Below are 26,518 nucleotides of genomic sequence, written 5' to 3'. Positions count from 1 at the left end.
AATAGCGAGGCAGCCGTAATGTGGCAGGGTTATAATGGAGTACGCTTCATAACGCATGGCTTTTTAATACCAGGGAGAGAGAGAAAAAACACATATTTTACCTGAGAGATCAGCGAGATGCAACTAATCTGATCTAAATACGCTTACACAGTGTCAGACACTCTGCATAAGAGCACAAATGGGCTGATATTCTCAAAGCTACTTAACCTGAGACAGATCCTTTTATGTATCAGAACGCATCAGAGATGGCTGTTCTTGCAAAGTTCAGAAACAATGCGATTGCACGGGCCAGGGGTCGGACAACCATGTGCAAGCGGTGTATTAAGATGCTCCTGTTCTACAGTAAACTAATGACCTCCTGGAGTTTATATAATATATGTAAACGTTCTATTTCAATTTATATAGCTGCTCAGTGTAAAGTGTTTAATGTAACATCTCAAAAAAATAATATATGAATATTAAATGTTTGGAATAAATAGATGCATTAGATATAGAGATAAAATGATATATATTCAAAATTATTTAATAAACAAATTATTGTCATGATAATTTAATTTTAATAATTGTTTAACAAAGAATAATTTACTTTGTTGGATAGATGGATGGATAGCAACGGATAGAATATTAGTAAGATGGAATGAAAGAATAATAGAATTATAGAAAGACAGATAGAACAACAGAACTGGATAGAATGATGGATGGAAGAAAGAAAGAAATAGATACAGTACATTCACTACCAGTGAATGCTGCCCTGGGTGGAAGTGATGCATTCTGGTCTTTCTCTGAGTTCTCTCTCTCCTGCGGGGCAGGGGATCAGTGCAGTGGCAGAGCAGTTGGTGTTCCAGGCACGCACAGATCAAGTGGCTATGAAATATTAACATATATATTTTTATTTCCCTTTCTCAGCCATAAGAAACGAGTGGAGCTGTTACGATGCATTACTCTCGAGGACAAGGGGAGATAAACTATTTGCCATTTGTTATTGATGAGGAAAGCCGCGTTTCTAAAATTAAAGCACTCTGTAGGTTTGTGCATGTGTGTTTGAAATTAATAATTCAACAAACCTACATGGCTTTTTTTTCAGGTTAAAGGGTTCATATCATAGATTCCTTTTATAATTTTTTCCCCCTGATGTCCACTTAAAATGTTAGTAAAGCTTTGAAATGACTAGGGACCTTGTTAAAAATAAACTTCAGCCCTTCATTTATAATGCCATGATCCTTTTGAAGGATCTGCAGAGCTGTAGGTGCTACACACACACTGAAGAACATAGAATTGCATCTTTTATGCTTCTTCCACTGGTTTCTGGTAACTTATTAGCCATTGTTGATATTCAAATGTGATTTGATATATTAATGGTTTTGCATTTCTGATGTCAGAAATCCAAATATATTCTTTTTTTAATATATTATAATATATTATTTATAATTTTTGTAAATGTTTTATTTTTGTGTGTTCATATTGGATCAACCTAAATAGACAGATATGCTATAACTATTCTAAATTAAGAAATAAATATCAGTAAGTTTAGTGATAATTTAATTTTAATAATAATTTATAAAAAAATATTTTGCTGGATAAATGGATGATATTATAAATGATCATATATATATATATTTTATAAATAATTTTAATTATAATTTTACTTTACCCATGTTTTCATAGTGGATCAAACTTGTTTATTGACATAAAACAAAACAAAACAAAAATTTAATTAAATTAAATTAAAATGAAAACAAAAATCAAATAAGTTATTTTGTTGGATGATAGATAGATATACTGTACTATAAATATTCTAAATAAATAAATATTATTGTAATGATACACTTTACCCATGTTTTCATAATGGATCAATCTTGTTTATTAAAATAAAATAACATAATATATAAAATAAAATAATATAATATATAATATAAAACATCTGATTTCTAAGCACTCTCTAGATATGACCCATTAAAGTCAACATGAGACCCATATTAGGCAAAAAATAATGTAGGTTGGTGCTTGATTTTACAGTATCTGTTGAGATTTGATGGTTATTTTATTTATTAATATTATTTTTCCAGTGCACGTGGCAACAAAAGAAAAGCAGAAAAGTCATTTCAGCAGTCATAAAAGTTATTATATTTTGATGAAAGATCATGAAAACCAACTTTTTTTTCATATATGCATTGAATCACGCTTAAAAAACCTTTGCAATTTATTAAGACTAAATTGGGTGAATTTTGGTTCATTTCACACTGATGTCTGACGTCTTGGGCTGTCAGTAAAGCGAGTTCTGGATGGGTTATTATTGTGCCAGAAGTCTTGAATGTCTCTAGGTCTTCCTGTCACGCTGGGTGACACATCACGGTCTCTCCACCCTCCAGTGTCCGAGTCAGCGCTCACCTCTTCTGAAGCAGACTTTAGTGACTCTTGCCTGTGTCTTTCAGTGTGATTGCATCAGATTCCACACCTGCTTTTGGGTCTCTTCTTATTGGGCAGCGGATATAAACACCTCCTTTTAGATCTTGTTTAATGTTTGGTTTATTTGTGTGGGTTGCTGGCTCTCTCTGATTCTCTGAGATTACTTTCTGCATCCTCTCTTGCTCACACACACACACATACTGATGTTTACACATGAAGTTTCATCTTCTGCCATGAAGAGCAGTTTGATAGCGTGTCTGCGTTATCTGTTTATGAGGTCCTGTGGGGGATAAAGGCAGAACAGAATTTGATTTGGCTCTATTGGAGAAGCAGAGAGAGATAGAGAGAGAGAGAGAGAGAGAGAGAGAGAGATTCATTGCAACTGTCTTGTGTTGCCACTGTTGTTTAATAATGTCATAGTCACTATGAATCCATAATGTTTTTAAAGGGGGAAAAAAGGATAGAGAATAAACACTCTAATGGCTAGCAATAGGAGTTAGATTTATTTCTAGGGTTTGGAGATTAAAGACTCAGTTCCGTTTCAGATTTCACTTCCACTTAACAATTGCACAACAATACAAACAATAATTACAGAAATACTTACAGTATAATACTATAGTACACAAATAATACAAAATATTACATTATTATAATACAAAGTAGTACAGTGTATAATTAATTATTTTAAAATGTTCTAACACAATGTTCATTCATAAATACATACACACACATACAATGCATTTTTAAGTTTAAGTTTGTTTTGTTTGTTTGTTTGTTTTTTTTTATTTGACGGGAAGTCGTGGCCTAATGGTTAGAGAGTCGGACTCGTAATCGAAAGGTTGCGGGTTCGAGTCCCCGGCCGGTAGGGATTGTAGGTGGGGGGAGTGAATGTACAGCGCTCTCTCCACCCTCAATACCACGACTGAGGTGCCCTTGAGCAAGGCACCGAACCCCCAATTGCTCCCCGGGCGCTGCAGCATGGCTGCCCACTGCTCCGGGTGTGTGTTCACGGTGTGTGTGTGTGTGTGCATTTGTTCACTACTCACTGCTGTGTGTGTGCACTTGGATGGGTTAAACGCAGAGCACCAATTTCGAGTATGGGTCACCATACTTGACAATACGTCACGACTTTTTACTTTATTTAGTGCATATTGAAAACAGTGCTCTTGAATTGAAATTGACTTGATTATTCTGTCATTATATCAAAATGCCATTTTGACTTTATTAGTGCTATGACTTTTTTTTCCATCAAAAACAATAGGAAACTTTTGGATAAGGTTTTTCCATATAGTTAAAATGAAAGTGTACTGAAATTTCCAAGCTTCGATGTGGAATCAGTGCATCATAAAATACTGCAAAATTATTTGTGTGAACTATTAGTGCTTCACTTAGGCATGCCTTTCAAGCTTACAATTCATTGTTGTTTTAGTACAATATTCCAGATGCAGAACCGTTAACAGAACTGAATGTCATGAAAATCATTTGGCTTCTGTATTTTTATTTAAATCAATTCACAACCCTATTTATTTCAGTGTTTTATGAGAAACTATTGATGTCATCAGCATCAGGCGATGGGTGCCGTAATCATTTTCATATTTCAGATAAATCCACTCTGTTTTAGATTGCCTCTTGTTTATCCACTCCTATTGGATTTGTTTATTTACTGCTTCGATAAATGCATTAAAACAAAAATGGTTTATAATAACGTGCTTAGACTTGACCTGCTTTCGTTTAGATCATAAAACAGATTTACCATAATGTGCATTGAAATGAAAACTGTTAATAACGCCACGCAAAAGAGCATTTCAGTGATTTGTGGAATTCGGTTGTGTTCTAGAACTCACTTTGAGGCCAGATCTGTCCAACTGTCACACGCCCATGGGCTGCCCGACCCTCCCAGGCTCTCCGGGGATGAAGATCTACATCGACCCCTTCACCTATGAAGATCCTAATGAAGCCGTCAGAGAATTCGCCAAGGAAATAGACGTCTCCACTGTCAAGATTGAAGAAGTTATCGGGGCAGGTGTGTTGCTTGTTTATTGCTGATTTTTCTACGTGCACGTTAATGCATGGATGACCGGTTTAAAATTGTATGGGCGAAAGCTTGAAAATAAACAGCATAAACAGAACACAAACTACAACTGTTACACAGCCATCTCTCTCAGATAGATTTGAAGCACATATACCTCTCTGAACTTTAATATGCCCTCAGTACGTCTACATTTCCTCACGAACACAAGTAGGACACACAACGCAGCATCCTGAGGGTCCGTGCCCTTCTCCTCGTATTCTTGGCGAGTCGCGGTGGAGATGCATTATGACTCACAGTCTGCTCTGCTTCAGACAGCTCAAGTTAATCCACTGATGCACCTCATATGGATTTCACACAGATCACAACAAATACTCTCACCCTTTTAGTAGTAAAACTCAAGTCAAAGTTTACAAAGTTTCTCTTTATTCTATCCTTTACTATTTTTGCCCATTTTATCTCGAGCTTTATTGATTGTAGAACACTTCTGGGGCCACACAAATATAATCAAGCTTGGTTTTGCTTCCAGTGAGGTTACTGTAGAAAGAGTCTCCATTATGCAACCTTGGGTTGGTGATATACTGAAGGTCAGACTGACCCCAGTGACTCGTTCCTGAATTATATCCACTTTACTTCATCTGCAATTTTGTGTAAATATCCCAGATCCTTTATGGTTAAGCTACCACATCTTGACCACATCTGAACTTTTATTATTATTATTATTAAATACTCTAAGGATAATTGTAGTCCAGACCCAAGTTAATGCAATTGATTGAACCATGGTTAGAAAGTTGGCATTGTGATTGTGAAATGTTTTGGAAAAATTAAAGTAAATTGCTTGCTGTCTGAACACTGTAAACGGTATAAATTACATTGGAAAAGTTGCACACACCAGCTTTAATATGCAATTTATAATCTTTAATACAGTTTGATATCTGAAAACTTTGCATTCATACTTTGGGACTTTTAGGGATTTTTTTAGTTGCTAAATGTTATGTAACATCAGAATAAACTTGGACTGGCAAATACAGAAAATAGTTTTGTTTAGTTTTTTTATTGCTTTAAAAAAATATTTTGTTTTGCTTTGCTTTGTTTTGCAAATTAGCAGTCACTTGTATCCAAATGATCTAAATTCTTAAAAATCTGGCTTCCTTTAATTGACTCTTGGGAATCTAATCTTCTCTTATTTCTTGATTCTCACCTCTAAACAGGTCGTAGACATTCGTATCCATAAAATTGTGAAGTTTGAATCTGCTATCTTTTGGTTTTGAGCTTGCTTCTTTCACCACTGCCATTCTATCCCCACATTTAATCTAGCCAAAACTTCTCAGATATCCTAAAACCCGTTAATAAGACATAACACTGGAGAGATTCAGAATTTCCCTCTGTAATGTAGCTGTTATTCAGCAGTAGAAGCGTCATTATTTTTTGATGGTCTTTTTAAGGGTCTTTCACTCATTCCTCTTCTTTGTGTGCCGCAGGAGAGTTCGGGGAGGTGTATAAAGGTCGACTGAAACTGCCTGGAAAACGAGAGATCTACGTTGCCATCAAAACACTGAAAGCAGGCTATTCTGAGAAGCAGAGACGTGACTTCCTCTCCGAGGCATCAATCATGGGGCAGTTTGACCACCCCAACATCATCCGCCTGGAGGGTGTGGTCACCAAGAGCCGACCGGTCATGATTGTCACAGAGTTCATGGAGAACGGGGCGCTCGACTCCTTCCTTAGGGTAAGTGCAACATCCAAAACAAGCACCCTCTGTCACTCTCTCTCTCTCTCTGTCTGTTTCATTCTTTCCCTCTGGTGTGGAGAAATACACTGCTTAATCGATGTTCAGCCCATTTTTTTCAATCTCATGGATTGGTTCTCCCTAGCTTTGATCTAGTGCCGCAATAAAGGGGCTCTTTGAAGTTGGCTTAGAAATCCACCACATCCGAGTAGCGTTGCCATCGGTCCACTCCCCCACCCTTGTTTGTTATCGTGCGTTCGGTTCAAAGCTTTCACTTGTGCAACATGGCGACTGTGTACAGAAGTTTTGAAGGAACTGTAAGGTCTCCCACTGTGTGCTGTAAACACATTTTAGACAGCTACTGATGAAGAGCGTTAAACACAAATGCTGCACGAAAAGTAAAATCAATGTCTCTTTTATAGTCATGCACATTCATAAGATATTTAATCCGTGCTGCTGTTTAGCTTAAATTATTGAAGGTTCTGCCTCTGTATGAAATTATCATTTTATTAATTAATTAGTTTCTAAAAGATTAAAGCACATTCATGTCTCAGAGCAACATGCAGCTGTTTGATTTCACACTAATTGCAAAGACAGTCGACTGCAGCTGGATCAAGAGTACAGTGGAGATAAACAGCAGTTTATGGAGAACCTCCAGACTCTGGACCATTTCATACTAGAGAATTCCAGATTATAATTGGTTTGGCTGGTATGAATGTTGGTGAGCTACCTGGTTTCTTCATGCAGATATGCTGTTGAATAGCATATCTATCTATCTATTTTTCTATCTATCTATCGTTGTTGGGGATTGCCCCATTGAAAGCTGGTAATGGTTTTATTGACCGTTGCAGAACTCTGGTCAGGGAGTTGGAGTTATCACATTTATTGTGCAAGAGGAACCATACACAGATATTAGTGTACTTGAGGTAGTTTCTGGAAATCAAAATAACAGAAATAAATACTTATTGTACATATAACTTGACAAATATAACAACAATTATATCATTATTATTAAACAACTCGTAAAGTGCAGTAATATATGAAAGACGAACAAAGAAGTATCAATCTCAAACATCAATAAGTTGCAAAACTGCACAGTGCAATAAATTGTATGAAGAAATGAGAATCTATCATTAATAAAGTCACTAGTAGTAGTAATAGCGATTATTACAAGGCATTATTACACAAAACCGCAACACGGATTGAACTTGTAAACATTTCTAGCGCGAACAGTGATGCTAGCGGGTTAACCCGGCTGTTTAACAATTGCAATCATGCTCAAAAAGATCGCTAAACATCGTCAACATACTATAATTAACATCAGGATTACACACATAATCACCATGAACACTTTGTGTCATTATTAGCAAAAAAGAAGTTAACTTACAGCTTAACAAACTTTCTCTTGCACATCAACATGGCATGAGTGATAGTGTGACTGTGTTCTGACAGCGCCACTGGTGTGACAGTTGCGTGAACAAGAACGTCACGTGCTTAACAACTTACTCTTAAAGGAATAGAATTCACAACAGCCGCCCCCACATTTGAGCAGCAAATGGGTAATCAGGGAAATTCTCTAAGTGTCTTTGGGGCTATCTTCTAGAGGGGGAAACTATATCAAGCGAGCAACTGGTCTGAGATATGTTTTGCCATTAATGACAACTTCAGCAGTCCGCACACATCCATCGCTACTGGGCAATGTCTTCGAACTTGTGCCTATGGGCCACTGAGCTCTTGGGAGTTGTGGATCCACAAGCAGTACAACAGAGTCTACTTCCAGGTTTGATTATGCTTTATGCAACTTCTCTCAGGTCTGGAGTGTAGGCAGGTAGTTTCTTGTGAACTGTAACCAGAATTGGTCAACAGTGTTCTGACAGTGACGCCACCTTTGCCACTCCATGTCTCCAGGAGCGTAAGCCACCTGAGGGAGTGATGTATCCCGCTGCCCCATAAGGAGAAGATTAGGAGTGATTGGGTCGATATCAGCGACGTCGGTTGAGGCATATCCTAGTGGTTTTGAATTGAGGATTCCCTCTACTTCCACTAGAACAGTGGACAGAACCTCCTCTGTCACTGCTTGGCTACCGACAGCTACCTGGAGAGCATTCTTTATGGAGTGGACCTCACGTTCCCACATGTGGAGCACTGGGTGGGTTAAACTTGAAATTGATTTGGTGGTCTGCAAGACAGGTTTGGAGTTCTGGCTCCATACTAGAAAAGGCTTCCCGTAATTCTCGTTCTGATCCGCGGAAGTTGGTGCCACAATCTGAACGGATCTCTTTTGGTTGACCTCTTCTGGCTATGAACCTGCAGAGTGGGAGAAGGAGTGCATCTGCATCCATTAAATTAAGGAGCTTGATGTGAATTGCCCTCGTGGTGAGATATTTCAATATAAGGCCCCAGCGCTTCTCATTACGCCTTCCTATTTTGACCAGGTATAGGCCGAAGCAGTCAATGCCTGTTGAGTAAAAGGGTGGACATAGCAGTCGAAGGCGCTCTGGTGGTAAATCCGCCATTTGTGGGACCTTTGTCTGGGCTCTCCAACGCTGACAGGACAATCAGTTGAGTAGATGATGCTTAATGGCCTGACGTCCCCTGAGAATCCAATACTGTCTCCACATCTCAGCATAGACTCTCTCGGCTCCTGGATGTAATAGCCGCTCATCAAATTCTTTGATAAGGAGCTTCGCGATTGTGTGTTTCGGGTTTAGCACAATGCGGTGGATTTGGTCCGGCTCCAAGTCTGCCAGCCTCCTTAGTCGGCCCCCAACTCGTATCAGGTTAGTCAGTGAGTCCAACTCGGGAGTGAGGTTAACTAGTCCTAGTTCCTGTATCTCAGAGACTCATGTCCCAACGAATACCTTGTATCGGCAGGAGACTGACTGAATCCACTCTAGAACAGTCATGGAGTTTGTCCACAGGATTGTTTGACCAATGGAGAGTGTCATCTCATCCCTGAACACTTGGGCTAGTGGAGCTCCAGCTAATGCAACACAAAGCTCCAGGCGAGGCATAGTTTGCTGCCTCTTAGGAGCAACTCGTGATCTGGCCATTATAACTATAACTATTCTATCTATCTATCTATCTATCTATCTATCTATCTATCTATCTATCTATCTATCTATCTATCTATCTATCTATCTATCTATCTATCTATCTATCTATCTATCTATCTATCTATCTATCTCATTCTGTTTATCTATCTCATTCTGTTTATCTTTTTATCATTCTACTGTTCACGTGTTCTATTATTTTATATTTCGTTCCATCTAATTATTGTTATGATGTTTTGTCATTTCTATTTATCATTTTATCTGTAGCATTCTATCTATCGTTCTAGCTGTTGATGATTTTATTAATCTATCTATCATATCTGTAATTATGTTTTTCAATTCAAATCTGTCAATCATGTATCCTAGAGCATGTCCTGCTTTGACAAATCATGTTAATGTTTTTGAAATAGAGTTAAGTGGAAATAGATGATTCTGTTATTAATAAACCAGATACTGTATAACCAAAAATGTGTTTACAGCTAAACACCAGGAGCTCCTTCGGTTGAGGTTTGACATACTGAAGAACTTCATGTGATATTTGTGTTTTTTTGTGGCAGCAAAATGATGGGCAGTTCACAGTGATCCAGTTGGTGGGGATGCTGAGGGGAATTGCCGCTGGCATGAAGTACCTGTCGGAGATGAATTACGTCCACCGAGACCTGGCCGCCCGTAACATCCTGGTCAACAGCAACCTCGTGTGCAAGGTGTCGGACTTCGGCTTGTCCCGTTATCTGCAGGAAGACACCTCTGACCCCACCTACACCAGCTCACTGGTAAGACTTTGCCCAGGCACGTCAGACTCACCACCTCATTTTAACAGGAGTCAATAGGTGCCATGTTTTGCACTGTTGCTCGAGGTAATTGAAAAGGCAGGTATTGAGCGTTTGTAATTGCCCCTCGTTTCCTCAAGCTTTGGTTTTTATTTTCTCATTCTTGTCTGCTTTGTCTTTTATTCCCCAAAATGTCTCCAGAAAGAAACAGTGCATTGTCTCCCTGACAGGACATGACCATTTCCTGGAGAAACTGCATTTAAATTCTGTATGTGATTGAACACAGCCAAGTGACTGGACTTCCAATAGCCTGTCTCCCAAATGGAGCGCTCAGACTTCCAGAATTCTCTATTATGTATCATTAATAGGTATCCAGGGCATCATTAGCCCTCCTGTGCTGCAGATCTTTAATATTAATATGAAATATTATTTTCTCCTGCCTCCTTAAAGACTCTCTATTCAGAGCGCTGTGATATTTTTGGTGCCGAGGATTCGCCGCGTTCATAATTATCTGAGTTTACTGATAATTCATTGTCTTATTCCGTCTTATCTGACCCTGTTTCCGAGGCGCTGGTCGCATTGACAGTCACACTTTTAGCAGGGTCAACCGTTTCCTCCACATTGGAGAGTGACAGCCCTGGGTCACATCCTTTATTGAACGCGTTTTAAATTCACTTCAGACTTCTCATAGAAATGTCCCATGCATTGTAAGCAAACAATTTCATCTTTTACACTCGGGTGGTTCCTCAGCGCTGGTGAGCAGAGATGTGAGGCGGATGATAAGGAGACGAGACGACAGACAGGGAATATTTAGCTAAAATTGTGTCTCTCTTAAAATGTGTGAAAGCTCATTAAGCCCCAAAGGCAGCCGCCATTCATAAACAAGATGTCCTGTGGTGACTGTTGATTGACAGGAATATGCGGCAAATGTGTGAACAGGGGTGTGATACTGATGTGACTTTGCTGTCTTGATTTAATTACCCACCGAATTTTTGCCGTTTTTGTTCACTTGTCAGCTTTTGATGGCCTAGGTTTACTAGTCATATCTATCTATCTATCTATCTATCCATCTATCCATCTATCCATCTATCCATCTATCCATCTATCCATCTATCCATCTATCCATCTATCGTTCTATCTATCGTTCTATCGTCATTCTATACTTCCATCTGTCTGTCTGTTTGGTCCATAGATGCATAGAATAATTGAATACCCAAACAGCTCAGTCACATTCAGCCATTCAGTCTGGACACGCAGTACAGCCAGATTACGATCTGGACTCTGAGGACGAGACATTTGTAAGTATGTCTGCCCGTCCGTCTGTCTGTCACTTTGACATTTTGCTTTTTAAATTTGTTTTCAGCTGATTTATGTTCTGTGTCTAACTTGAAGATAACAATCTTGTACTAAAACATACACAAACTCTACCCAGAGAGTTTCTCACCCGAAACTGGAGAGTTCTTGGACTTGGAGGAGATGATACAGAGAAGGGAATGAAATTGAAAGGGAAGAAATAAAGAAATGTCCCTCACTTTCCCAGCATGAACACAGATTTCCCTCTCGCTGTCAGCATGACAAGTGCAGTGGCTGTGTGCTGCAAATGGAAAATAAAACTATTTACACTGAGGTGGGATCTGAATGTGTGACACCCCCTCGCCCTGCCACCCTCCTCTCTGTCACTTTCTCTTTCCCTCTTCCTCTTCCTCTCCCATCTGAGGGTTGCGATTTGGCGTGCCGGAGTGTGGAATGTGACATGCTCATTTTCTCTTTCCTCTGTTTACTCACCATTTCAATTCCTTCAGTTTCCCCTTACTTGTCTTCTCAGTTCCACATGTTGAAGTCTGATGTCCTGTAGCATCTTCTGCAATTGTATAGTCTAGTTCAGCCAGACTTTTGCCTGTCGGCATCAAGACTGTCACACATTACGGCTTATTCTGGCCAAGAACTGTCAGTTAAACTAGTTCACATTGCCCAACTTGGTTTGTTAGGGCAGTGTGAACTAGCCTGAGACATGAAGAATTCATCTGACCATCATGCACTTGTCTTGTTTTGTTGGATCAGTGTTGGCAATGTCGTTCATGTAGCTCAAGCAGAGGCAAGCTCATGGGTTAAATTCCTGAGGAATATATGGACTGATAAAAACAATAGTAAAAGGGATTCTTAAAGGGATAGTTCACACAAAAAAAAAATAAAAAACATACTGTCATTAATTACACACCCTAATGTCGTTCCAGAAATTTGTAAGGAAATCTGAGAGCTTTCTGATCCTGCATGCATCATGGTACTCTCGTGAATGGTGGCTGACTGACCCAGAAAAGAAGAAAACATTGAATAAAGTTGTCATTTTTGTTTTATTTGCACACAAAAAGTATTCTCTTAGCTTCATAAAATTACGGTTGAACTACTGATGTCACATGGACTATTTTAATGATGTCCTTACTACATTTCTGTGCCTTGACCGTAGTAGTTGCCTTGCTGTCCATGGAGGGTCAGAAAGCTCTTGGATTCCATCCAAAATATCTTAATTTGTGTTACGAAGATGAACGACGGTCTTATATGTTTGGACCGACATGATGGTGAGTAATTAATGACAGAATTTTCATTTTGGGGTAAATTATCCCTTTAAAATTATTAAATTAAAATGTAAAATTTAATGAACATAAGAATACTGTTAAACAAAATGAATTTAATATATAAGCTTCTCATTTCTCACAGCATCAAGCGGGTGGCTATGAGTGTTTACAGAACATAACCCTGAGAACAATGTGAAATATTCAGGCGCACTCAGTGATATCCTGTATATTTGCTACTAAAGGTCTCAAATAAAACTTTGAATATGCTTTATATATTTTTGTTGACACATACATTCATGGGTAAACATTATGAGGATAAAGCCAATGGAAAAAAGAATACATGACCTCACCACTATCAGATTTTGTATGTGTACAGTCTGTTCACCTGCTAAATTACATTTTAGGAAGGACGAATGAGGAGAAATGCATGTGTGTGTGTGTGTGTGTTTGATGTAGTCTGATAAATGTCAAGTGTCACAGGTAGCTAAACCAGTATAAGCCCATCAGTTATTACATTCCCCATCTGTGTGTGTGTGTGTGTGTGTGTGGCAGTCCTCTGTGCAGTGCAGCTGAGATGAACATGTGTGCTCTTTTTACGCTTAATCTTTCCTGATCTCACAACAGCTCGCTTTGAGCAATCCTAATAGTCTACAACAGCATTTAGCTGAAAATTCTCAAGGTCAATATCACAGAGCCAGATTCATTCTGAATTAAGGGTGATGCATGCTTTAATTTATGCCAATCATTTATGGTGTAAAACTAGGTCTTATATATTTTCTGAAGAAAATTAATATTTTTTCCCCCCAATTTGTATGTTTTTCTGAAGAAAATAAATAATTTTTGCCCAAAACTAAATTCCATCCACTTTATCACTTGGAACAGAAATTACACACCTCTCCTCCTTTTTTTACCATTTGGTAACCTTTATGTCTATAGTACAAGATGTGAGCTCAGGATATATATGTTAACCTTAAAAGTATGTGTATATGATTTTTAATTCTGTATGAGCAATAGTAATAGTGTTGTCTGCCTTTTTTAGTATGTAATTTGGACTGCAACATTTATCATGGTTTATTTTAGTGAATTTAAACTGTCAATTCAGGCTCAGTTTCATAGGTTTATGCAACCTTGACTCTTGCCTCTCTTGTAAAATATGAGCAGATTGGTTAGCAAGTTACTACGGGTATCAAACAGAGAAGGGGTGTGAGCAACATTTTACCACACAGCCGTCCTCAGCTGTCATTATTTAAACATGCTATCTGACCTTTGACCTGCAGCACCATGTGACGGACTTGAAAACTCACACAGTGGCGAACAAGCGCTCTTTAATTTAAGCACAAAGAACTCTCAAAGGAAAAGAGAGCATTCGAGTCAAGGAAAAAAAAGAATACTTAACCTGGTTGTGAAAGACAAGGTCATAATCTAATATTAAAAATCCTGGATGGGAAATTGGAAGGAAAGGATGATAAAGGATTAGGTGAGCGTAGTTTAATTTGCGCTGTCCCCGTCGGGCGTCTGGGCTGTGGTGGGGCGGTAAGGGACCAAGAAGAGGGGGTGAAAGGTTAGCGACGCACGGTTAGCCTGCTGCTATCTGAACCATCTCCCCTGACGTCTGATTTGCCTGCTGATGTTAATGCAGCACAAATTGGACTGGAATTTGAAATTAATGTAAGTGAAGGAGATATAAGCAAATTAGATCGGTGAGGCCCACAGAGAAACCGAATGGCCATGAGTTATAATTTAAAAGCAGTTAGTTCTAGTGTTCCCTTTGTAGCATTATTGGTTTGTTGACATCAGTGTGGCATGGGTATCAAACTAGAAATCTTATATCATGTTACTCATCTATATTTTCACATTACATTAAATTACATGTTTTGTTTTTTAGTTTGTTTGTTTTTTCATCAGTCTGTAAGTTTCTTTACTTGTAAGTAATGTAAAGTATGGACAGACAGAAAGTTTCCTGTCTGTTTCTGTCCTTCTAATATGCAGTTTTTCAGATCTTAATATATGCCACTCTTGTCTTGCCTCATGCTGGCACATTTCCGATGCAGACTGATTGTGTTTGGGATATTAAACACTAGTGGTGTGTCTTTCTTCTGCAGTTGTTCACGTGTTGTTTGCTATGAGCATGTGCCACTCTGAGAGACAGATCTTCATTGTTCTTTCAGACTGCAGCTCGGAAATAGACACTGGAGCATCAGAGAGACATATTGGGTCTATTTTTTAAAATGCTGAATTAATGATAAACCACAGTTTTGTGTTTGACCAGACGTTTCATGTTTCAGTGATTCAGCTGTTATTATTTTATTTTATATTTTATTTATTTTACCCCCATTTTTTAACCACACTACAAACAGTCTATTATAGGTGTAAGACATTGCCACTTTAGCATTAACCATTACTAGTTCAGTTCTGTTATGTTCACACTACATGGGTTCAATGTAAAAGTAATTGTCACTAACCTGAAGTCAGTGTTTATGTGCCCTGTCTCTATGGTGACAGGCCTCTCGTCACAGATAGCAGTCAGTGAAGGTGACCTGTTTGACACTGCTCTCTGCTGTAGGTTCATTCCATCTTATATTAGAATCGATGAAGATGAAATTGAGTCTTTCAGGTCACTGAACACAAAGGTCGGGAGAAAATCCAAACAGAAAGGGTAATCAAATCCCTCATTTGTTCTATATTTTTCATTTGATAAATAAAGTCCATTTATGAAATTAGTCTAGGCACCAAAGTTGGTGTTTGTTGGTATTTTTTGTGTCTTTAAAACATTGCAAATGATCTCTTTTGTGATTGGCTAACTGCCTTGTACTGTAGTTATTCACAGTATTGTTCATCAGGGTGGGCAAACTGTTGAATCCACCTATGATATCTAAACATGAGAGGTCATTTGTTATTGCGCTCGCTGTTGAAAAATGCCTGGTTTTGTGCCTGACAGATTTATAAACACAAAGCAGGGCACCTTGAGTGTATTGCATGTTAAAACCGTGATGATTTCTGAATGACCCATTTTTGCAGCTTAGTTTCAGTATATGGTCTTGGGTGGGCAGGAATTTTTGCTTTGTATTTATTGTATATTGTTTGCACTATGTCAAATTCTTTTATATCAAAAGAGTAAAGAAAATCTGGTTTTGATGAGGTGGTGTGACCCTTTTAAGATCATTGGTCTTTATAAATCTCTGTCTGATAATCCTGACTGAGGTGCTGCAGAATTATTATAGGAATGTTGAAAGTGAATATTGAGTTCAAGGATGGTGTGCTTGTTTTGAAGCCCTTTCATTTCTAAATTCTGTTTAAACCAAAATGAGAAAACTCCAACAAGAAAGACTCTAAAGATCATTCTCTCTCTTTCTTCTCTTTCATGGTTTTCTGCTTCATATTGGCCCACAGCAGACACAATGGGTTGCAAAGATATAGTGATAGATGGATGGATAAAGAAAAAAGCAGGAAGGATGTAGGGGACTAACGAGAGAACTGAGGGTTAAAGAGGTGGTAGGGAGCGATTGTAAGAGTGACGCAAACTCCCAGCAGGCTTCAGTTCTTCCCTGACCACTGTTTTGTCACCAAACTTAAAAAATGGACAGAGAAAGAGGTCTGCGATTCTGTAATCTTGTTGTAGGTTGTTCTCCTCGTATTTACTCAAATGTTTTCATTTTCTGTCTATAAGGACACTGAGCGGCTGCAGTTTTTAATTTAAAAAGCCCCGCCCACAAGCAGTGACATCATTCACAGTCATTTGAAATAGATCTCAAACCAGTTCTGTGTGTGTTTTGTCATTGTTTGTGTGTGCGTATGTGTGTGTGTGAGGTGAATCTTGAAACAAACTGCTGTCAATTTTAATCAGTGAGACACACAAATCCAGCTTCAGGTAGACCAATTACAGACAGACACGCTCCACGGCCCTCCTCACAAACACACACACACATACACTCTTGAAAGAATTGGAAAGAGGATTTTATGGTGTTTTGCAAAGCAAAAATAATTGAATTCAGTTGTGCTGAATTTTAAAAAATGCAAATGCAGCCCATTGTTTGCAAATATTTATAGTTGCGATGGATGTAGAGCTCAGTGAGTCGATATGTTCCCGTTGCTTATTTGTTTTGTTCAAAAAGCATACTTCTCAGCCGTCCATGTGAAAGTGATAGATTTTGCTGTTGAATGGTTATGTGTACATAAATGAGTCACATGGATTCTTATGACCAAAATCAATCCATATGACAGAATATGCACCAAGGGTCTGAGAGTAACGCAATTGCAATTCTCTGTATGTATGTGCTGTATATGTGGAAGAATTGACAATCCTATCACTTCTAACACACCGGTCTGAAATGTAATTTTTTGTTTGTTTCCTCAGGGTGGAAAGATCCCTGTGAGATGGACCTCGCCGGAAGCCATTGCGTACAGGAAGTTCACTTCTGCTAGTGATGTCTGGAGTTACGGTATCGTCATGTGGGAGGTGATGTCTTTTGGCGAGAGGCCCTACTGGGACATGAGCAACCAAGATGTAAGTTTCCTTTTTTCTTTTTTTACAAAACAGAGTATGACTGTCTATTACTGGCTTTGAGTCACACTAGCCCTGAGTAAACTGAATAAAATTAAAAATAAAAGTATAATTGATATATACTATTCTATAATTTGCTGTACTATTATATACTATATAATAATTTGTATTCTTGTTATTATTAGTAAAACATTAATATAATATAATTAGTGCTGTTAAACGATTAATCGCGATTAATCGCATCCAAAATAAAAGTTTTTGTTTACATAATATATGTACGAGTACTGTGTATATTTATTATGTATATATAAATACACACACATACAGTATATATATAGAAAATATTTACGTTTATACATTTATATATTCACATTCTTATATTTTATATTATACATCAATATATGTATTATACAAACATAACATTTTTTCTTAAATATATACATGCATTTGTATTTCTATTTATTTATACATAATAAATATACACAGTATACACACATATATTATGTAAACAAAAACGTTTATTTTGGATGTGATTAATCGCGATTAATCGTTTGACAGCACTAAATATAATATAATATAGTATAATATAATATAATAAAGTGGGATAAAACCCAATTACAACTAAAATGAACCCATGCCCTTGTGCGTAATCATTATCTTTGTATGGAATTATACATATATGAAAATGAACCTGTACAACAGCAAAAGCTTTCCATGAGGTGGTAACTTTTCAAAAAGTACACATTTGTATCATATATACCCTTAATAGGTGCATGTTATTACTATGAAGAGACATATTAGTGCCTAAATGGTTAATTTCAGTAACTTTTAAAAGGGTACCACCCCAGTGACAGCTTTTGTTTCTTTTTTTGAGAGTGTAAAGCTTTGCATTGCATTCATAATATATGTAAAGTGTATGATTAACTATAAAGCAGCAAACAGCCTTTGGCTTTACATCTGAATTCCATTGCCGTGAGTCTAATTTCCTATCAATCTCTTTGGCTCTAAGGCTCACTACTTTGAGTCTTACCGTCTTTCTCTCTGAATCTACAGTACCTGCCTCAGAGTCTTTCTGCATTCAAATCTCCCAGCATCTGTGTTTCAGAACAGACAAAAGTTTTTTTCAGTTTGCATTGCAAATATAGCAGACTCATTCTAGGCTCTCTGGGGATTTTCGGAAAATCCTGCCAATGAAAATATAAATTCCCCGATCCTTTTAGCATCCAGTTAACACATCAGAGATGCAGAACGAACCCTTAGGAACTTGTGACTGTAATGACTGCCGAACTCACAACTGTAAAAAACGATTTGAGCATTCAGTGATTCAGTACATTCAAATCAAAGAAAATAAATTACTTTCCACTTTCTGTATTTTCTCTGTGCGTACTTTATTTTTTCAAAGATTGTATACATTGCTCATAAGTGGTGTTGTTTGTCATGCTTGACCGACTTAATTTCTTATTTTGTATTTGAAAATTCTGTAGTTAAATATTCATGAAAAGCATCTTATGAAGGACTCAGACTGTAAAGCTGATTTGATTTTTACAAAATGTTTAACATCTTGTGACATGCACCAAAAACAGCAATAGAGCTCCTATGTTATATTCTCTGACACAGAAGAAGCGCCAAAGGTAAAGTAGTGGAGGAGTTGGATAATGTTTCATCGGCCTATCACACACTTCATTATCTGATCTTCTAGAGTTTTTAATGATCATCCAGTCCCAAATTACCATAAAAAGATCATATCAGCATAATGAAACAGCAGGACATCTGCAGCGCTGAGTGCCCACATCTCACCATGGTCCTGTGGAATCAGTTTAGGAGAAAAACGGCCGGCGTGGAGGGAGCAGAGGGTATTGACCCTCAAATATTTAGATTCATGTTTGTGCAAAGCAGAGCTCTAGATTGGTATTCAAAGGCTAGACAGTGCATTTGTTTGTTCATTTGATGTTTGCTTGTGTCAGAGAGAATCAGAGAGAGAGGAATATGGGAAGAGAGTCCAGTGTTTGAGGAGGGTAGAACAACATATCACGTTTAAAGATTGATGTACATGGGTTGTTTGTTATGTTGCAATGTCTATGCAACAAAACTGATATATGTGGCAATTTATGTGTGATAAAACAATATTGTGTGCTTTTGGATCTTTTTTTAATAGTATTATTTGTTTCTTATTGCTGAGGCACTCAAGGCCAGTTTCTCACAATGTGCTTTCTCTACTGACAGGGGTTTTGATTCAGTGATTCAAATCTTTTGAATTCTCTGAAAGATTCAGTTAGGTTTGACCACTTATTCACTAAAAGATTTGTTCATGCAAAAGACTTGTTCGTTGTTCAGTGACCCTTTCTGAGTGATTTTCGTAAGTAATCATTTATTACTTAGGACTGATTTATTTAGTGTTTTTATCCATAAAATGTACACGTCATTGTCGCTTGGGTGGTACACTTTCAGAAGGTGCTAATTTGTATACTTTTGGTTCTAATATGTATTTTTAAACTACCATTTAGTGGTAAATAAGGTACAAAGATGTACCTTTTAGATTTTGTATCTTAGCTGTCCCATTGACAGCTTTTTACCTTTTTTCCATTAAAAGACTCCAGAAAGTGTTTAAGAGTCAGATACTTTCTCCAGAAATGATAACAAAGCAATTAATTACAATAATATCTGTGTGTGTGTAGGTGATCAATGCTATAGAGCAGGATTACAGACTGCCGCCCCCCATGGACTGTCCCACTGCTCTCCACCAGCTGATGCTCGACTGCTGGCAGAAAGATCGGAACGCTCGGCCGCGCTTCACGGATATCGTCAATACGCTCGACAAACTCATCCGCAACCCCACCAGTCTTAAAGCAGTCGCCGGTATACCTACTATGTGAGTCAAACCAACTCATTATACACACATTTTGTTTCATTTACTATGGTGGAAACCTTTATTTATGCAAAAAATTGGGGTGTTTTTAAAAGAAATATATATTTTTCATATCAAGGACTTTTAAATTTTTACAAAATATTAATTTCTACTGTTGTTCTTTTGAACTCTCTGAAAAAAAGTATCTTGGTTAACACAACAATGTTAAGCAGCATAACTGTTTTCAACATTGATAATAATAAGAAATGTTTTTTGAGCAGCAAATCAGCTTATTAGAATGATTTCTGAAGGATCATGTGACACTGAAGACTTGAGTAATGATTCTGAAAATTCAGCTTTGACATCACAGAAATAAATAATATTTGACAGTATATTAAAAAATTCACAAACCCTAAACATTTAGCGTGTTTTCATATTAAACTAGACATTTTTAGTCCACTTATGAAGCTGTTTTTTTTTTTTTTCTTGGAAAAACAAGTTTGGTGGTCCCTACAAAGAGAGTAACCTAAATTTGACACCCAAAGTTGAGTGATGTAACTCCTCTTTCACCCTGCATCTCACTCCCTCTTTTTCTCTTCCTTCAGTCCGTCCCAGCCGTTGTTGGACAGGTCCATCCCAGACTTCACCAGCTTTAGTTCTGTAGAGGACTGGCTGGCCGCCATCAAGATGTCTCATTACAGAGACAACTTCCTCAACTCTGGCTTCACATCCCTACCGCTAGTCACCCAGATGACTTCAGAGTGAGTGTGAACTCTGAAGTGTATTTTTCAGACAGTAATTGATCACTGAATGCCGGGTGACCAGCTATCTCAGCAAGCTTGTTTAATATTGATTTATGAAACATACACATACAGTAGGATTAGCATGAATCGCTAAGGTATGTGTGCATGTGTTTAGACTTGTGTGAGTCGCTTTCGAGCGGACAGGTGGATATGCTGTTGATGATGTTTAAAACACGCCTCCTGGTGTTTTGTTCGTGGCGGGAAGCATACTGTGAGGTGTAGCGTCTCTGACGCTCTGATTGATACAGCCGCCGCTCACAGAGAGGGTCTGCGCTTAATTAGCAACATAAGTATGAGCCCACGCATAAGCAGGAAGTTAAATGCAAGCAGCGTTCATGTGTTAATGCTGTTTGCTCTCACATCTATAAACCTGTAGGGGCTCTGAACTGTTCCTCTCTCTCTCTGTGTTGTTTGAATGGTTCAAACACATAGTACAGGTTGTTCTCATTCAGAATAAACTTTTGTTTATTCAGAGTTGCTCTTTTGTCTTTGTAATTTAAAGGAGGCAATGAAACAGTCACCTAAAAGCACTTGCTGTAGCAGAAATGTCTTGATGTTACTTGGCCTTTTGATGTGCTGACCGTTACTCTACGAACAGGAAGAAGTGCTTGTCAAGAGTTGCTCTGGGAGTGAAGGTTTTCCTGTACCATCTGGCAAAATGCTTTTAGTGGATTTTAGTTTTTACTAATGTTAGAATAAAAAATAAACCATGTTTGTTAGTATGGATTATAATGACGGACATTGACAACAGGCAGATGTATTATTATTATTATTATTATAGTCACACTTTATTTAAAGGTCCAATTCTAGACTTTTGTCTCATTATACAATTGTAACGTTATAGAGCTATTGTTAGTGACTGTTAGTGTTACTTTGGAGGTATTTGTCACAGTTGTGTACTGCGTTTTAATGCGTGTTCAGTATTAACTATAGTTATGTGTTTTTCTTATGTTCGCAGGGACCTGTTGAGGATAGGTGTGACTCTAGCTGGCCATCAGAAGAAAATCCTCAACAGCATTCAGTCCATGCACCTGCAGATGTCTCAGTGCCAGACAGGCACAGCGCTGGCATGACTACAGGGGGCGCCGGACGATGGGCCGGGCAGCTTGCGGAAGAATTACCAGCGGGTGAGCCCAATCCCATCGGAGCGCGCCAGAATAGAGACTATCATCCTGATCTGAGAGCATGCTTCAGGAGAGGAACCATTATCCCATATACAACAGACCAGATCGGAACATGACCGCCGGGACGTCTGTTAACCTGTCAGCCGTTTGTCTCTTTTTGTCCTCTTCTGGTCATTAATTACCTTTACGATGCTTATCCAGAAATCACAGTGACTGCTTAGATTTCACGACGTCTTGCATCGTTTTCTACAAGGTTCTTTCGTTCTTCTTTTTTCAGTTTTTTTCCACTATAAACCTTCTATCGTCACTGCTTCCCACTTACACTACCTGTCGATCTCGGTATGGCTGACGTTGCCAAAGGACATCCTGTATGCCTGCGTCCCATCCCTAGGCCATACGAGCGTAAATTATGTATATCTTTAAATAAATACGAGTATATCTTCAGAGTAAACCTTCATATTGAAGGTGAAGTGTAACGGACCTGTATGTAAATACCCTCTTCTTCCGCTTGCATTTTTGGCAATGTTGCGTGTTGGACAAGAACCGCCGATTCTGCAGGATACGAACTCGCTTACGTCAGCGCGACGCCACGAGAACAATCTGGGATGAACTCTTGACTCTGTCGATGTTGTGTAAATATCAGTTAGTTGTGTATAAACTAGTGTTAAAAAGATATACTTTAGGTGAAAAAAGCTACGCATTCAGGCCACTTAACAGTGTTTATTTTAGGTGTTTCCACGCTGATGAGCACTTACGTGTACAGCTTTTCTTTCTTCCACCTCTTCTTCTTCTACTTCTAGTTGTTCTTGTTAGTTTTGTGTCAGAGTGTTTGAATGCGTCGACTAGCGTTGGGAAGGTGTGTCGTCACCACCTAAACTAGCTAGCACACTTAAATGTAGTTCCACTGTTAATAAGCTGTACTAATGTTGGTCTTACAGGGTCTTTAAAACCGCTAATCTGTTTCCAAGCACGTGTTTACATGACAAGCCAACAGAAAGGTTGCAGGCAGGAAACGAAGAGACTCGCGAAACGAAGAGTCACTCTCTCGGCTCCAGACGCTTCTCGATGACATTGCTAAATGCGGTACATGTTCTTTCGTGTCATCAGCTCTCCATTTATTTGTGTGTGTGTCTGGATTGAACATCTGTGTGACCCTTTATGAACAGATGCCTAACGCCACCCCATTGAGCACATTCTACTTAAGCAGTCAGTTAAGCACTGGGTAACACACACACACACACACACACGGTCTGTTGATGACTTTGGGCTGTTCCTTTTTGGTTGCCATGGAGAAATAAAATCAGCTGATTGATAATAATAATAATAATAATAATAATAATATTATTATTAATATTATTGTGACCTATAACTCACTAATAATATTTAAGCACCAAAATCACAAAATAATAATAATATTTTATTATTATTATTATTAAAGGTAACACTATACAATAAGGTCCAAGTTAGCAATATTATATTCATGCTTTATATATATATATATATATATATATATATATATATATATATATATGAACTAACATTTAACAATACTTTTTCAAACATCTATTAATCTAGATTAATGTTCATTTCTAAAACTAATAAGACATTCAGGTTGTATAAAATATGATCATTGAATTTACATGAATTAACAGTGAACCATAGGGTATTTAGTACATTAATCTAGATTAGTAGATGCCGTAAAACATGTGATTGTTCATTTGCATGAATTTGTTAATGAAGTTAACTTTAAGCGTTACAAAAAAATATTATTAACATTTTATTTATATAGTACCATGCATAACTAAAATGTAGCTAAAAAGTGCCTAAAAATAATAAAATAACATTTTAAAAAAATAGTAAGATAAAAAATGAACTAGAAGCGAAAAATAATAATAAATAATAATAATAAAAAGTGAATTTAAATGATTTTTTTGTTTGTTTTAATCAATGTAGTTACTTAAAGAGACCTAAAATACTCAAAAGCCAACTTAAAAGTAATAATAATAAAAAATATGAATGATTGGGAGCTTACCTATGCTTTGTGTGCTACAAATATGTTGGCTTTTATGATAAAATCACTTGCAGCATTCCTTTGTAAGCTGCTTGGGATAATAAAGTGTTGTAAACGAATAAATATAAAATTAATTGGTAAAATGTTCTAGCTTTTGGGGTCATAATGGCTAAAATCATCTCCACAGGATCCCATAAGGTTTAACATTAAAGGACCCCAATGTAAGATTTGAAACATAACGGTTTGTAGAGGTTAGCAGCTGTACCATTCATTCGCCTGAAGTGAATGTGTGTGTAATGAATAAGCTGCTACTTTGCCTGTAAGTTAATGAGACTCATGGTTTATGGTTATTCTCTATGAGCAACACACACACACAATCCATCACGCAGATATACCCAAGGTGTTGCACCTAATTGGCTACAATGAATTTCACCATGGCAACCAAAGAGTGTATTGGCTCTTTGTTAAGGATGACACACTTTTACAGAGGCCAAGAGGCATATTCTTTTTGTGCGCACACACACCTCAGCTGTATTACATTTTAGAAAGTGAATCTATTCCTCCATACGATGGTAGTAGCGATAATGTCTGGCTCTATGAGTGTTAGTGTGAAATTAAGACATCTTCCCCTTTGCCTCTGCGTAAAGGCAGCTCAATTAATGATCACAAAGTATCGTCGCCGTGGCCCGCGTCCAGCTCGTTCACGGCGGGGCGTAACCAAGCTGTCCGGCGTCCTGCCGTATGGCCCAGATGAAAAATGGCTGACTTGCGCTCAACGCCGTGGATACGCCGGGGAGGGCGGAGCATGCTGGGATACCTGCGGGTACAGCACACAGACTGAGGAGAGTGATGAATGAGCTGGAGCGAGTCAGAAAATGAAAGAGAAAACAAGAGCGAGAGATGGCAGAGAGTGCAGGATTGAGAAAGAAATGAGGAGAAATGTGGAATGAAGAAAAAAAAATAGAAAGACATTAGAGATTAGAGTATTAAGTCAGCATGAAATTAAAAATTTACCCTATTTTCTTTCAACTTCTCTCCTCCAACCACATGAGTTTTTCTCTATTCGTTTCACAGTCCAATCATGGTTGCAAATGTAAATGGCATTTCATGTTGACTTTCAGGTGTTTGTTGTTGAGAGAGGGCTTACACTATAACAGTGGCTGACCAATATGGGTTTTAGAAAATAGAAAATGCCAATATCATTTCAACAGGGTAGAAGGTTTTTTTTTTTTTTTTACTGATAATATATATTATTCATCATAAATTAAAGGCTTATTAAACACAGGAAACAAAAATAGATATTGGCATCTCCCCAATATATACAGGTACAACAGTTCAAAAGTTTGCGTTCGCTATATTTTAGCAAGGATGCATTTAAATGACCAAAAGTGACAGTAAATATATATATCGGGAGTATATATATTTAGATATATATATCTATTTTGGAAGTAAAAGTATTACGTTTCCACAAAAATATTGAGCAGCACAATGTCTTCAAAGATGAGAATAAGAAATATTTCTTGAACCGCAAAGGAAATCATGACTCGAGTAATGGCTGCTGAAAATTCAGCTTTGCCATCACATGAATAAATTACATTTTAAAATACATTACATTTTAAATTATAATTATTCACAATATAATTTTCCTTTACTGTATTTTTGATCAAATAAACGCAGCCTTGGGGCCAGATTTACTAAACAGGGCAAATTAGCGTTAGAGCGCATTTCCATTATGACCAGCGCAATCTACCAAGAGCAGCGCAAATTACCGCCTTAAAAATTTTGTGTCTGAAAGGGAAACTCCTACAAATGCATAAAAAGGTCAGGCGCAAAAATAACTGTGTTCAGACCTTTTCAGCACTGATTCTTCACTGCACGTCTTTAGTAAATTCTGACAGTAACGCCGAAAGACGGTTTACGTTGGCGCATGTTGTTAGTAAATCTGGCCCATGGTAGCATAAGATACTTTTTTTAATGATTTAAAAATCTTACAGACCTCAAACTTTTGTCCATTGAAAAGCTTTAGATTTTGGAATGATATTTTTGTTAATAGGTCATGTGTAGCCTACATGCAAAACGAACAAATAATAATCCTGGTCAATGTATCCATCTATCACTATATGGAGTAAAACACATGGCAGCGCTTCACCATCTGCATAGACAGATTGAAGCTTCATCGTTACGCACACGCACAAACATACAGATATAGTATATGATTTGTAGGCCTATTTGAATATAAACACTATTGTTTCTATTGTGAATGTCTCTCTTTTTCTTATTTTAACCTCTCGTTTTGCAAGTGTCCAACAACTCAATCGAGGATAATCTTCATCTCTTGCAAGGGTATTCTCCTCTTCCTCCTCCTCTCGGAGGGTTGAGGGAACAGGCAGGGAGTGAGAGGATGAACGGAAATGATTTGAGTCTAATTTTATCACTCTTTGCCTGAAGTGTCGACACATTGTGGAGTCTGGTGAGCGTTTGGCAGCGGATCAGCGGCGATGCTGTTCCCGTGCCAACTGAAGTCTGAGCGGTGCATGTGTTCACTAGCACGGCTCAGACTTCACAAGCGCAAACAAAAAGCGAGCTTGGAACAAACAAAAGCGTCGTCTAACACCGCTGGTAGGAACGAGCCCGTGTTTTGTATCGTACTTTCTGCTTTTGCGCGTTTCAAACG

The 26,518-nt window shown here is 37.9% G+C and overlaps 1 protein-coding gene across 1 annotated transcript in view; it reads left to right on the top strand.

The window, feature by feature from the left end:
• Positions 1 to 21,829, top strand: part of LOC306846228 (ephrin type-B receptor 1-B-like) — a gene marked incomplete at its 5' end in the record, with an annotated part of 266,880 nt that extends 245,051 nt beyond the window's left edge. The window contains 7 exons of the mRNA XM_079379447.1: positions 4,244 to 4,429; positions 5,917 to 6,164; positions 9,775 to 9,990; positions 16,915 to 17,064; positions 19,737 to 19,930; positions 20,512 to 20,667; positions 21,668 to 21,829. Coding sequence (XP_079235573.1) covers positions 4,244 to 4,429; positions 5,917 to 6,164; positions 9,775 to 9,990; positions 16,915 to 17,064; positions 19,737 to 19,930; positions 20,512 to 20,667; positions 21,668 to 21,782 — 1,265 coding nt within the window. The 3' untranslated portion in view covers positions 21,783 to 21,829. The remainder of the gene's footprint in view (positions 1 to 4,243; positions 4,430 to 5,916; positions 6,165 to 9,774; positions 9,991 to 16,914; positions 17,065 to 19,736; positions 19,931 to 20,511; positions 20,668 to 21,667) is intronic.
• Between the last annotated feature and the right edge of the window lie 4,689 nt (positions 21,830 to 26,518).

The sequence above is a fragment of the Barbus barbus genome, assembly GCF_936440315.1.
Source record: "Barbus barbus genome assembly, chromosome: 26".
In the NCBI taxonomy this organism is placed as follows: Eukaryota; Metazoa; Chordata; class Actinopteri; order Cypriniformes; family Cyprinidae; genus Barbus; species Barbus barbus.
The sequence above is the reverse complement of the archived record's forward strand: the minus strand, read 5'-3'. Positions and strand labels throughout refer to the sequence as shown.